The 14,776-nt window shown below is 39.2% G+C and overlaps 1 protein-coding gene across 1 annotated transcript in view; it reads left to right on the forward strand.

The window, feature by feature from the left end:
* Window positions 1-699: 699 nt before the first annotated feature.
* Window positions 700-14,776, forward strand: part of LOC103780290 (transducin-like enhancer protein 4) — a gene marked incomplete at its 5' end in the record, with an annotated part of 54,683 nt that continues 40,606 nt past the window's right edge. Inside the window, 2 exons of the mRNA XM_008947952.1 lie at window positions 700-763; window positions 2,212-2,256. Coding sequence (XP_008946200.1) covers window positions 700-763; window positions 2,212-2,256 — 109 coding nt within the window. The remainder of the gene's footprint in view (window positions 764-2,211; window positions 2,257-14,776) is intronic.

Raw genomic sequence — 14,776 nt, forward strand, 5'->3', positions numbered from 1 at the left:
CGCGCCTTCCATTGACATGTCAAGTGCTGATAACCTGGAATCGAGGCGGCAAGCTATTTCATTATCCTTAGGTGGAAGAGCACTATGTCCTCAAAGTGACAAGTGACTGCTGGCAGGATTGTGTAGTGGGCTTCTGAAAACAAACAACAAAAAAACAGCTGAGGTGTTCGTGTTTACCACAGTATTCCTTAAATTATTGGCAGTATTTTCCCTGTAGTTATGTCATCAGTAACTGAAAAAAAAAAAATTAAAAATAATCTAGCAACTTTTTGCTCTTTGAAGCAGTGATACACGTTTGATTCCTCTGTGGGTTGAATGAAAGCAAGCGACGTTTCTAAAACTTTTAAATAAAAACTCCAGAAGGCAAATTACGGATTTGTAAGTGGCTTCCCAAGCTTGAGTGTTAGAGGTATGAACCTGTGTGCTTCTCCTGTGAACCAGTGTTGGGTTCCTTTTGTCAGAGGAAAGTACTCTTCTGTGTGCTGTGTGCAGTTTGCTTAGGAGATGAGGATGTTGCACACTATCTCTTGAAAGAGGAAGAGTGCAAAGCCCACGCTGAACTCTCAAGCAAGAGCTGGAATGCACGTTTCTACTTGTGTGTTGGAGAAATGTTTACAAAGGGGAACAACCTGTGCCCAGAAGAAAGTCAGTTTTGTGTTGTGAAATACCCATGCTTTTTCCTTTTTATGTCTTGAACAGTTTAAAGCTAGAATGTGAAAAACTGGCCAGCGAGAAGACAGAGATGCAGCGACATTATGTCATGGTAAGCAAGCTGCATAGCAAATTCAAAACGTCTATTAGCTTGGTATACTGACACCGAAATACATTCGGATTGCTGGAGGCAAACAGAAAGATTATAAGCGCTGTTGTTGTGGAGGTTTCATCAGTGCTTCTATTATAAATCCTTAGTTTCAGGGGTTTAGAACTTGTTTGCAGCAGTTAGTTTCTGCACGAGTCTGCTTGTTAACCTTTAAAGCAATTGGGGATATTTCTTCCGAACGCTAGCAGATTACTTGTCAGCCCTTTAAAGCCGTGTACAACTTCTGTAGTGTACCTGGGGATGGTGTTTTCACTTGCACTGGCTTCTCCCAACGATTATGTCCGTAAAACGGTTCAGGATAATATTTTGTTCTGTTATGGGCATAAGCCAGAATTTATTTTTTGTTGTACCTGTAAATATACAAACCCAAAGCCTACTTCCTAGAAGAACTGTTGCACCTGGGCAGCTGGTTCATTGTTGCACTAAGTTCAGAACGGCAAGGATCTCAGCTGTGGAAGGGATTTCCTTGATGGTTGTGGTCTGCCTATTAAAATAACGTGAACAGGAAGATCTCTCTAAATACATAATTACGTGATGATGGATCATGATAACTCCAGAGGAGCTCTTCTTATCTGTTCTCTTGTATCATCTATGATGTACAACCTTCATAAATATGCATATATAGGTACATACATTTTCCATATGTACATGATGAGTAACACTCTTGTATTCACAAAAAGAGCAAATAATCTTGAAAAATTCTTAACCAGGAGCACAAGTGAGTTTTAAGGCTTGCAGTTGTCTTTTTCATGCCCGATATGGCTTAGTCTTGGGGACTGTTTAGCACTAACACTACCTCCTGAGCTGAGCTCCCCGCAGCACTCGGGCACAACAGGACGTTCTTAGGTTGGTATTGCTTTGGCTCTGAATTTCCGTGCTCTTTCACTTTTTGCATCCCTGCAATCTAATTGCAGCTTTTGTGTTTTTAATTTAAAATATTGAATAACCGGTCTGTTAGACATTGCTGATTTATATGTGTGTCTGGCTTCAAGCACTTCTGGCAGTTTTTTTGGCATCTTTTATGTGTGCTAGGGAATAAAATCTTTAGCATTTTCTGTGTGGCTTTCTTTTTTTCTTCTAATATTAAATTCTGGTTGTGATTACTTTTTGTGATTTTTTTTTTGTTATTGTTGTTGTTGTCATCTGTGTTTTTTTTTTTCTTGTTTTATGGCTGTTCTTTGTAAATTGGACATGAAGCAATGTACATAAAGAAGAAGAAAAAAAGAAAAAAGGGTTTACTGTAAAATGCTTTTTCATATTCCAAGAGCTATTCAAGGCCAATAAATGTTTTTAGGTCTGTATGTCTTTGTGTGGATGCATGAGTCAAAGTGAATTCTGGAATAGTTTTCACAAATGCACGATCTAATAGAGTAATTTTCTTTTTTTCTTAGTATTACGAGATGTCGTATGGGCTGAATATAGAGATGCATAAACAGGTAGGTAGATAATTTGTTTTGAGTGAGGATGCTCTGTGTAATTTCTCCCATCAGTCTTAAAACAAATGTGTATTCTGTGTGACTTACTTTAACTACATGCTTGAATGCATGGGGAATTTTTTTTTGCTTGACCTGGCCCTGAAAATTCCATCTTGTGTATGGTATATGGGCTATACGGTTTTGGCTACCAGTTGTGTATTATTTGGTTGACTTTTCACATGCCATCTCTGCACATGAAAGCAGTCCCACTTGCACGGGGAGGGTGTATGTGTGTAGGGATGGGTATGTATTTTGTACTTTCAAATCTGTCTGACCTCAAACCTTCAAGGTTTACTTTTTGATTTGGTAGCTACATCATGGATGCGTATTAGGTGTCAAGGGATTCGTATTTTTCTGTGGATAAGACTGTTCTCTTTGGTTAACCTGGGTCGATTTAAGCTGGAACTCTGAAAGCAATTGATACACAGCCATGTTCCTGTTTCCCTTGGGCTTCTTTCTTGGACTTTCGTCCAAAATCTGTGTCTTAGCATCTCAAACATGAAAGAGTAAATGAACTTTCTGTGAGGATGTTAGCATGCTCAGTTTTGTGACTTGATGTCAAGCACTTAGGCCGATATTAGCAGGAAATTAGTCAGATGGAGCATGGTAGTATAAATCAGAGTTTCTTTTTGGTAATGTGTGTTTTTAAACTTCTCTGGAGGAGAATGAATTAAACATCTGACCTCTTTTCCAGTGAGGGAACTTCTCTTTAAGGTGGAATTTAATACTGACAACTCACTTTAGCAAATGGTTGAGCAATTTGCCAGCATTGCTGGGGACTGTAAACTGTAGAATAAAGAAATGTTTGAGTGAGAGAAGAAAGACAATCTGAGAATGGTTTTGTAGGCATTTCTGTTCAAAGCTTGGGATTTGGAACTTCTCTGGGTTGTGGAAATAGATTTTCTTCATCTTTTTGAGGGCAGACATACAAGTAAAATTTTTTTGGTGTTATTTATTATTTGTTGTATTTTATATTCCATTAGCATTCCAGTGCCACAGTACTGATTAGGGCCACTTGTGCTAGGTGGCATACAAATATGAGGACAGAGGGATTTCCTCCCTCAAATCGTTCTGCATCTGCAGCTCAAAACTTGTGGGACCTTGTAGACACTTAATATTTTAAAGACATATACATGGACCTGTTGAATGCAAATGTCCTCCTCACAGGTACCATGCAGACTCAATAAGCACGTTCAACAAGAGATTAAGAGGAAAAGGCTGTGATTGCAGGTGATAATATTGTATGTAGTTGGTGATTCTCTGGACCTGATTGAGGTCGTGGACAGCTAGAAAGACTGATCACTGACTCTCAGAGATATTTGGTCTGTTCTCAAATAAATAGTCATGTTGTTTCAGATCCCATTTTAAAAAAAGTCAAAAAAAAAAAAAAGAAAAAACAAACATAAAAAAACCCTCAAAACCCCCCAAAAAAACCCCAAACAGTAAAGAAGTAGGCATGGAAACAATTCAGAAAGACCAGATTACTTTCAGGCCACCTACGTAGTAAATTCTTAGAGGTGTTTGAAAGCAAGCATTTATTGCAGTCAGACTTGTTTATATTTCTAGGTACCCTGATTTTACAGGAAATGGTTTTATGTAGACTTAAACTGGTGTGTAAATAATTGTTTAAAAAAGCCACAGCAAAAGCCTTTTTAATTTTTGAATGCTTTACTTCAAAAATTGTACCCAGTTGTGGTGACAGAGTCATCAGTGGTATGCTGGAGAAATTAAATACTTAGTTACGACAAAGTGTGGGGATTACAAATGACTGGATTTTAATTAAACACCTTTTTCCATTACTGTTCAGTCTGTTCAAATTAGTGGTTTAAGTATTGTACTCTCATGCAAAACACTTAAATTTTTGTCAGATGTTGATTCTCTTTAGCTGAGGCAAAGAAAGCTCTTTGCTATCATTCTTAAACCAGATACCAATTTCATATCCCTCATGTCTCCCCTTCTGTTGGCACAGCATGGGCTTTTTTTTTTCTTTTTCCTTTTGCTTCAGCAACTGCAGAATATTTCCCATCTTGGTTTGTGATCACAGCATTGTGGTCCGGTTTGATATACCATGTAGATAGCATTGATTGCTTCATTTGATGGTTGCAAAGCTTTTTCAGCCTTCCACCTTAAATTCCCTTCTCTTCCTCTCCCATCTTTGAATTTTACTTGGCTGAAATTGAGCAATTAACTGCTTTTTTTCCCTCCTCCCCTTCTCTGTCTTTGTAAATGTAATCATATGAAAAATCCTGGGGGCAGTTTTATCACATTATGAAATACAGACAGCCCTGCAAACCACCTACTTATTATATTTTGTTTCTTTTTTTTCCACTTTAGCACAGAGGCATATCTGTCTTTATTTGTTTTCGTGGGCAGACAGCCTTGGTTCCTCTCAGGTTCTTTTCCAGATGTACTGCTGGATGCCCTTGTAATGGAAAGCAGGCAATAATGCAGTGAAGTTGCCCTTCGGCATAATTGGACCTAGTTCTCAAGATCAGGTTAGGCTTATTCACTTATTAGATTTACGTCTCAAAGGGTTCAAGAGCAGGACTCCCTAGAGTCCTTGGAAGTACCCTAGTAATTGGTGGCCCTGATATTTGAAACCTTTGTGTGTTTTTCTGTTAAAGCTTCTGTTCTTCTTGGCTGCTTGCAGCCACAGAGTATTTATTTTTAGAGAAATTTTTCACTGGAACAGAAAATGATGGCTGTGATGGAGTCATGACTCTGTGACTTAGCAAATTGATAAAAGGATAAATGTACAGAGAGCAGTGGTAGTGAGTGTGCCTGTGTGTCTAGAGGGAGAAGACAGAGGGGGGAAGAGCATCTCTTTTCCCACCCCTCGTGTGATGCTCATCATCAGTCATCCTGTGTTGATTTTGATAGAACACTATTAAAGTGAAACCTATGGGGAATTTGTCATTCTGAAAGGAAAGCTAATGTAATTAGTACAAATTAAAGTACATTTAGTAAATTGGATTTAATCTTAATTAAGCCTGCATAATGTTGCCAATTTTTAACAATTATGTTTGAGAACATAATTAATTTAAATTTTGGTAACTGAGTAAATAGCATTAGGCTGGTAGAATTAGTAATTTGTTTTGTTTTTTTCTTTTTAGTTTTTTAAAGACAAGTGTGGGGTATGTTGTGACATGTGGTGTTATAGCCTAAAATACTAAGCTAATTTTTGATATTCTGTACTAGGATCAATAAAGCTTCGAAGTAGACAATCACCTCCCCCCTCTCTGCCCCCTACCCTCCCACCCCTGGGCAAAAAAAGCAGGCATTGAATTGGGAGGTTTTGGGTCCCGGTATGAACAGTTTTAAATTTCAGCATTAGTATAAATATGAATGTTTGAGTAGGGTCTGAAGATGCCTATTTCTTAATGAGTTGCTTTTTTAACATTTGTTTTTAGGTGGCTCAGCTGATAGCTTATGAATGAATGGTTTACATGCTGCTCTGTGTCTCTAATATAGGGTGGCTACTCGGTGGTGGTGGTGGGGATTTGTCATTTGGCTTAATTTCTGAAATTAGGCTGTTTTAATGTTATGGTAAACAGTTTATTTAAATTGCTGTAATCAAACGTGCTTGCTGAAGGTTTTAATTCAGAATTGTAATTATTGCTTAAAATAAGTATCTGTATTTAGCCACTGAGAACCGATATTTGTGAATGGGACTGATGGAAAGCATTAAATAGGATACAGCATTCACTTTTTACTTCGATTCCACTTTTTCAAGGTATACATAAATTCTGAGTTGCTCTTTTTGTTGGGATCTCTGTCTTTGAACTAATTCATGTGCTGGAATGTTGAATTTCAGCATTTTTGACAGATAATTCAGGTCTTTCAAGAAACTGGGTATTAAAAAATGAATGAATTGACTATTTAAGATCACAGTAAAAAAAAAAAATCAGTCCAATCCATGTAAATTTTATTACAAGACTTGAGCAACAACCATTTGAGTGCTGCTAAAATATTAATTGGGTAGAAATGAAAGGGCTCTGCTAGCTGATAGGATATCATAATCATAGCTGCAGTAGTCGATGGTAAATGATGATAAATGGCATTAGGAACCTTTTAGCAAACTGTAATAACTACGAGGAGGCAAGCAGTATGGATTTGCATTATATCTGATACCCTCTAGTACCAAGTGGATTGCCAATACTGCTTGTTTAGCATTTTCTAAGGGCAATAGGATATTGATTTCTGACTTACAAGGAACGGCTCTATTTTCACCATTGAAAAGTATTGCAGGTTGTTAAGAAGAAATTGACTTGAAGAGGCCTGACTGCTGCCCATCATGGAGCAAATAAAGCAAAACTGCCGAAGCATGGTGGAGCAGCGAGATGGGGCCCCCAGCAATTTGTTGCTATTAATTTACCATGCTCGACAGCAAATCAATCGGCATCTACTTCATCTGCTGGAGAAAATGCTGTCCAGGGCAGATAAAAGGCCCTGCGTGGTACAGGGAATAAACTGGATTGGCCAAACGGAGGCTGCACTTAATGTGTAAATAAGTGAAATCAAGGCCACTGTTGCCGAGAAAGCTGTTTTTAATTAGGTTGGGCTTTATAGTGAGCTATTTAAGAAAGTAGTATGGAGAGTAAGAGGAGATTTATTGCTGACTGAGGTAATATATGGGCTGTATGACATCCCAGCCTTGAGTCTGCTTGCTTCTTAAGCCTTAGTAAATTATTTTGGTAAAGGGGTAAAGATGGGAATCAATTTGTTTAATTTAGGGCAGAGTTTTGACCATTTTTCATCTTCATGGCCATAAAATGCATATATCACAGAGAAGTAGGTTTTATATGCGCTACCTGTGTAATGGAAAAATACTCTTATTTTTTCCTCTTTTTTTTGGGGGGGGGCAGTGGTCTGGTCTTGACATGAACATGTGTGTTTGCGTGCATGTTAGTTTTTTTAACACATTCAGTAGTTGAGTGTATATTGTCTTCCATTTGCAGGATAGCTGGAGAAATGGCTGAAATTATACTGGCTGATTTTATTCTGCATTATAAACAATAGGAAAGATTTAATAGAGATACAGGCAATGTACGTAGTCTGAAATGAACAGGAGAACTTCAAAATAAGAGAGATTAGAAGTGAAACTTTGAAGACTGCAGCTCATGCGGGAGTATTAAGGAGGAAGAGAAAAACAAGTGGCTTTTCCATCATAGCTGCAAAATGTAAAAAATAGGCTGTCAAATCAGTTTGACAACTGAGGCTCATTTGTCCCTGTTTTAGGTTATTTAGCCTCTGAAGCCAGCAGAAGAGCTGAGAAGCTCACAAAATGTTAGAAAATATATTACTTTGCTGTTAAACTGTGAACCTTTCACTTGGTAATAATAGCTAAGTTCTGAAAAAGCTTTTGTGCCTTCTTTTCCTTGTGATACAGATATTAGCCTGCCTATGAAGAGATCCTGTTAATTACTTTGTTTGTTGTTGCCACTTCTGTACCAGTGACTGTTGAAATAACGTGTCCCTTGCAGCTCCAGAATAAAATGTATGAGGACAGGAACTTCCATTTCACCCTGCTTTTGCTGTTCATAAGCAAAGGAAAGTGTCGTTTTCCCCCAGCTTGTTTTGGCAATTTAAACAGATGCTTAAGACACAGGAAGTATCACAAAACATGCTGAGCAAACTTTTAAATTAAGACATACACTCTGTTTTTACTGGCAGAAGGCTGTGCTCTGCAGTGCTTAAGCATAAATGCATTTCTGTCTTTGAAAGATGCTAATTGCTCTGATGCCACCTCACTGACTGTTTTAGGGGCCCACTTGTAGGTACAGAGTGGGCCAGCAGTGACTCTGTGGTTAGGGTTGCCTAACACCTTTCCCCTATAAAAAAAAATTCTTGCTATTTATTTCAGTCCGAGAAACTTGATCGTTTTTGCTGCTTGCAGTAAGGAACACCATTCTGGTGAGAACCCCCGGCCCCTTTAGGGCAACAGTGGGGGAGAGGGAAGGCAGAGGGCAAAGGAGAGGCCCCCCTGGCTCTTTGGCTTCACCAGGGCAGTGGGACATAGACTATGGCACAAGGCTCCTGCAGAACAGTGAGAACTTGCTGCCCACCAGGAAAGGGAAGCTGTGTCACCATTTTCTGTGTAATAACTTTTGCACCATTTTGTGTGGTGAGATTTCCCTTCCCTTTTGGGGGCAAAAAAGAACTGCCGAGGTCATTCAACACAGGAAAAAAAGATATTAATTAGGAGATAGGTTTCAAAGTGATGTATGAGGATGCTGGGATGCCCAAGCCTTACAGCATTTGTGTAAACATGACCCTACCCTATTGTGTGTGTGCATCGTGGTGCAGGTTTTAGTTATACATTTGCTGATCTCATTACCAGTTTTCCTAGAGGACCTCTTTCAGTGCACAAAATAGACATTAGTAAAAGTAGAATTAAGGCTGCAGAGGCGATTGTAAATCTGGCTTGAAAACATTTGGCTGCTTGGCTTGGCAGCTGAAATAACTTTAAACATAAAGATTCAGGCATGTGAAATAATTGAATAATTGCTATTTGTAAGCTCCTCAAGGCAGCAGGTATTGAGGTTTTAGTTTACGTTACGAAAGGTGAAGGGGGTGTTTACCCGGATCAGTCACAGTATATGTCATGCACTCAGTGCATTAAAGCCAGAAAAGAGATTTGTGACTCTTCACGCCAAGGCTTTCAATTCTGACTTACCAAATTGGTCTTACTGTTGTTGGTTTTTTTTTTTTTTTTAAGAGATGATGTGATGTACTATTTGTGGACATAGAGAGCTGATTTTATCACAGACATGGGCCAGTTTATGAGCAGTGCAATTATAATTGTTTCAGAAGTCACTTCTTTTGCTGTCTGCAGATTGAGCACATCTGTTGCCTGACTGACTTGCAGAAAACCTACTTAGCCACAAGACACAGCAGGAGCAAAACAAAGATGATAATGTGAAACACAGGATGTATAAAACAATACTTCCATTAATTGACAGATGACAATATACTTGAAGTGAAACCTGCTCCAACTCCTGAGCCATACTCACACTTTTCTGTGAAAGAAATTGAATGCTTGAATTAAAGAATAATCTTTATTTTAAAATAAAAAAATAGGAAGTGGTTTTCAGAATACCTCTTTTTGTTTCTGTCTATGTATTTTTCACGGGTTATGTCTTAGTTCAAGATGATATTTTTACAGTTCCACAGGGTACTTTAACGTACTAGTTCTGTAAATTTTTTTCCCTTGATATTGAATGTCTTAGTGGTGACACAAGTTCTGTAGCTTAGTGTATCAGGAGGCATTTTGGCACAAAGGCAAAAGCAGGTGTCCATAACTTCTATTTTATATTTTTTTAATAATGACTTTTAAATAAAACTGAAATATGTCAAAAATAGTAAACAGAACTCTAAATAGTGCTTTCTTGCCTGTGTGGGTAAGATTTAGACATAAGGAGTCATCTTTCCTAGCCTAGGACAGGTGTGTAATACTCTGATATTGAACACTGGTGTTATGGCTAAGACGTTTAAATGTGCAAATGTCAGGCAAGTCAAAGTTATAGTCCCCATAGTAAACTTGAATCGGTCTCTTTATGGTTATGTATTTGTGTGGTATGCTGTATTGCCAACTCAAAGCGTTAAATCATGCCAGTCCCCAGAAAATTATGAGATTGGCTTAAAATTAATCATAAGATAAAAATAATATATTTGGGGTTCTTTTTATTTCCCTTCTAATTTCAAGCTGTCAAACTGTGCTTGGTTCATGCTTTTTAGTTTTTCCTCCAGTTTTCTTCTGTAATTGTTTTTTGCAAGTGGGGATTCATGATAAAGTCAAGATAACTGGGTATGAGAGAGACCAGGCAACTTTTGTCAGAATTTCATGTTCTTGAAAAATGTGTGAGCTGTACTCCCCTATGAAAAATAATACCAAATTAAAAACATATACATATTTTTTCTGGAGTTGCTTGTTAAGATTTTGTGGATTATATATTATGAGATAGCATGGTGTACTCACGGCAATTCCCCTTTCTGTGCTAGAAGGAGAGGGAACTCAGGACATAGGTTTGACTGGAGGTCTTCTGACTTGGCCTCTCTCTTTTGGTCTACCTAAATGGTTTCTCTGTAGGATCTTATACTGCCAGAAGTTTCTGACATTGGTTGGATGAAATTCAACTTCCTCAAGGGATAAAAACCCTTCACTGTTGTGTTTGGGATATGGAACATTTACAGTAAGAATGTGTGCTTTTCTTGTGTTTGCTTAAAAACCTCAGCAGAACATCTCACAGTTGAGCAGAAGTAAAAATCTGCCCCCTTTGTGCTGTAAAGAATCTGCATAGTTGTAGGTCACGCCACTAGATTTTATTTGGCACATGTCGTGTATTGTGTACATGTCGCGTATGATCACTGAGAGCATTTAATTTTTAAAAATGCTGCTCTTTCCTCCACCTTAAGTACAATAAACTTCTTTTGTATTTGCTTTGCTTTTGTGCATGGCTTCTCTTAGGGTCTCTGTTGTTTGGAGAATTTGAAAAGGGAATGTGAAAAAAACCCCTTTGACCCCATCCTGGCTTACCCCAGAGAGAAGTGATTGCCCTAGGACTGAGTAGCAGTTTCAGTTACAGGTGTAGCCAGTGATGCAGATTTAATTTACTATGGCACAAGAGTACTTTGGAAGCAAAGTACTCTTCTGCTCTCTTTTCCCATTGTCTTTTCTGACTTTGAAACCAAAATCAACAAATCAAAACACAGCAGGGCCAACACATGGTCTCTGCAAATACTTAATAAAACATTGCGGTACTTGAAGACAGTGACAACAAATGCTATTGAAATTTAACACTGAAAATTTTAAACACAAGAACAAAACCAGAAAGATCTAGCCTGGATCTGTTGTGTCCTCAAGGCAGAGAGCTTCCTCAAAACTCATTATGGGGTTACGACAGGCTCGGCAGCAGATGAGGGAAGACGAGGTAACCTGAAGGCCGCTCTGCTGGCACAGTGGTATGATCCTTGTGTTCACACTTGCAGTGGCTGGGAGGTGGCTTGTGCCATGATGTGTGGACCTCAGTGTTTCGAAAGTCTGGGTTGCAGGATGTTCCTCTTGACAGTTGCTCAGTGGCTGAAGCTGCCATTTCCCATGTTAAAGTGACAGCATTATTTTAAATTAATTGTGAGACAAAGTGGAGTGAGTTTTTTAGCTGATGGTCTAGGCAGAAGGTGGCGTTTTGATAACTCTTTTTCTTTTTCATGTCTCTTTGCTTCTTGGCAGGAGAGTTGGAACTTCATTTTTCCTCATTCTTGATATAATGCAGATATCTACCCGAGGGATTCGAGATTAAAATATTTGGACATCCAGTTAACCCATCTATCTCAGTAACTGCAGCTTGGTGGGCAACCAATTACTCCTATTTAGGATTTTTTTTCAAATTATCCCTTTCAAAACCATGAGGAAAGTGAGGCAATCATGGAGAAAGTTTTTATCTTGGACAATCACTTCTTCCCATTTCTAACCTCTCACAGGGAGGAGTGAGGAGTTTTCAGCCATGCCTCATATCTAAAACACTTCTGGATTCCTTTTTGAAAATACTGTGTTGTTTGCCTCCTAGGCTTTCCTATTCATAAATGCAAGGGAGGTGAAATAGCAGTAGTGCAGCTCAGATAAGGCCTGGGGAAGGGGCACACTGGCGGTGTTTGTCCATATGTTTTCATGAAAGCTGCTTCATAGAGGGCTGTGCAGGGCCGGGTTTCTGTTGGTTGCTCCAGTAACGTCTCTGGCATGGCCTTCTATCTGCCTGGGGACAGACATCCTGCAGTGGGTTTGAGGTGGACAAGTCAACTAGCCGGTGGCCATGTGGACTCTGTGTGGGCATTTGAATCCAGTGGCTAAAGCCAAGCTATGCTGCTGGGTTTTTATGGCAGCTGTAGGATGAAGGCATGTGACTTCAGTACTCAGCCTTTGTGAAGGACCATGGGTCTGAAGAAGAAAAGTCAGCATTAGTATCTGTTCAGTTTCCTGCTCTGGATACCTGCAGGTGCCTACCCAGGGGCTTGATTGCACTGTATCTGGGGAAGAGACTTTAATTAAAGCATGTAACAAATGATAAGTTTTGATTTCCATGACTCTGAGCTCATACTCTGCAGCACTTTGTAAAAGTCTATTAACATTTCTGTGCCTCTGTCTCCCTCTCTGAAGTGGTGATGATGTTTATATGATGAGGAGAGATCTAATTTGTTAATATCTATTATTACATGAGAGGCTCTAGAGAGTCACAGAATATTGAATGAATATGTATTTGCTGTGGAGGGAAGAGGACTCCTTCAAACCTTTGTCTGCTGTGGTCCAGCAGTGCCTTAACTGCTGTGGGGTTTCCTTTTGTTCTAATGCCTAAGAACTTAGCAGGAGCTAGCACTAGAGATGCTTGAGTTATCATTCTGTCTGCTACTCTGTTAATTGTACTTGGAGATAAAAGTTGGAAACGGGAGGGGTCTGGTCTTGAGATAACATCTGGAGAAGCAAAGCAAAGAAAACAAGGCCAAAGCTGACCATTGCCCTTGTGCTGCACTTTTGGTTAGAGGGAAGAGGCAGAGAACAAGGAGCGTTTGGAGCAAACGTCTTCATTAGTTTTCCTCTCACGTCTCCTGTTTCCCTGCAGTACCATTCACTCTGTATGACAACCATCCACTTTCACAGTGCCCCCTTTGAAAGATGGCACTGTGCTGATGCGTAAAAGAGAGCCAGCTACAGCACCACAACTGTCTGCTTTTTGTAATTTCATAAAGCATGTGACTAGATACAAAGTAGCTGCCTCTTCTTAAGATATCAGTCCATAGTGTTTGAATAACAAAAGAAGATTGGAAAGACTTCTGCATAAAAGACACCCGGTATGTTTGTGTCAGCATTGTAACAAAGGATGATTGTGTATTCTTATACTCCATTTAACCGGTAGGCTTTCTGTCCTAATTGCAAGCTGTTGCAGTCTGAGCACATTGGTTATTTACAGTTTTTATCAGTACTTCTTAATTTCTGGGAACAAACTGTATGTTTTCTTTCTCAGTCTGATGCTAAACAACAACAATTAAATCCAGCCATTGATGAGAGTTTCTTGCTTATTTCTTGCTCTAAAGCATTATCAGTGAAAGAGACACCAACTTCTCCTAACATCAAAAGATTTTTTTATGTTAGAGTCACTTGTTGTGTATCTGTCCACAGGTAAATACCAAGGTGTTACTCTTGAAAGGTAAATTGCATGTAAGCTCTTGGTTTAATTAATTTGAGAGGATTGTCCTGCTTCCTTTACGTCGCTCTACTTCCGTGTGCTTCTAGAGATGGCTGTTAAGGAAAACAAAACTAGTAAGTTTTCCATGCATCTCTACAAACCACTTGGTTCTTTTGCCCCTCACAACACTTTCTGATTTATCTCTACAGACTGGTGACACCAGAGCATGCATGCTATATCACTTGTCGACAGCATAGGAAAAAGTCATACAACTGTGTGCCTGTGGTGGCCTGGAAATTTCTGAGGAATAGTTTGTTTCTGACATTTTTTCTAAAATGACATTTGACTGAGGATAACAATGGTTCAGAGGTTTGATCATGTAGAGATAAAGACCAACAGCACCACAAGATGGTACAAGAAGAGAGAGAGCCCCTATGAACATCCATGTGTTTTTTTTTTTTTTTTTTTTTTTCCCTGAGCTTGTAGGGTTTTGCTTGAAAATGATTTTTTTAAATGTGTATAAAAGATGTTTGCCAAACTAACATTAGCAGCCTTGCTATTAGACACTTTCAAATCGTATGTCTGTAGAAAGAAGTAAGACCTTCCTTTGCAGATACAAATATCCAGTTTCCTTACATATGCAACTGGGACAGTATGCTTTGTGAATGTACAAAATGATGGTGTTTTTTCCTTTGTTTGGTTGCTGTTTACTTAGCTCTGTTTTCTGCCTGGAACTCAGGTGTGTATTTCTTCTAAAGCATTGATTTTTAACAAGTCTTTTTGTGTGGGTGAGAAGAATCCTGAGGTAATCTGAGTTTACACATTTTCTAAGAAAAACGCTGCTGTAAGTATGCACTGTATTAAGGGTCATGAGGTTTGCTTAAGCCTGTGAGAGAACCTGGAGAGTCTGAAAATCTGTAGACACAGGAAATACCTCTCTGTATTAATGTGAAGCGAATCAGAAAACTCCCAGGTGGATGAGATGCAGCTGCCAGGGTCTGTGGCTTAGGGGATTCCAGGTGCCAGTTTCTGGACTGTGCTGTCAAGAGCTTCCTTGAGATCTCAAGACAAGCTGCTTTGACTGCTGTCTGCAGCGAGATGGGAGCGCTGGTGTGGGTGCTTTTGTACTTCTGGGCTGCAGGGAGGGCCAGCTGAACGAGGGCAGTGATGCATGTGGTGTGTGGGGCGAGTTAAGCAATTCAGCTTGGAGCCAAAGAAATCTAGCACGTATGGAGGGTAGCTCATAGGGAAATGCTGAGGTCATGGGTGTGTCTTAAATCTCTCACTGCTTGAAGGATGAGACA

The sequence above is a fragment of the Merops nubicus genome, unplaced genomic scaffold, assembly GCF_000691845.1.
Source record: "Merops nubicus isolate BGI_N331 unplaced genomic scaffold, ASM69184v1 scaffold30259, whole genome shotgun sequence".
Lineage (NCBI taxonomy): Eukaryota > Metazoa > Chordata > Aves > Coraciiformes > Meropidae > Merops > Merops nubicus.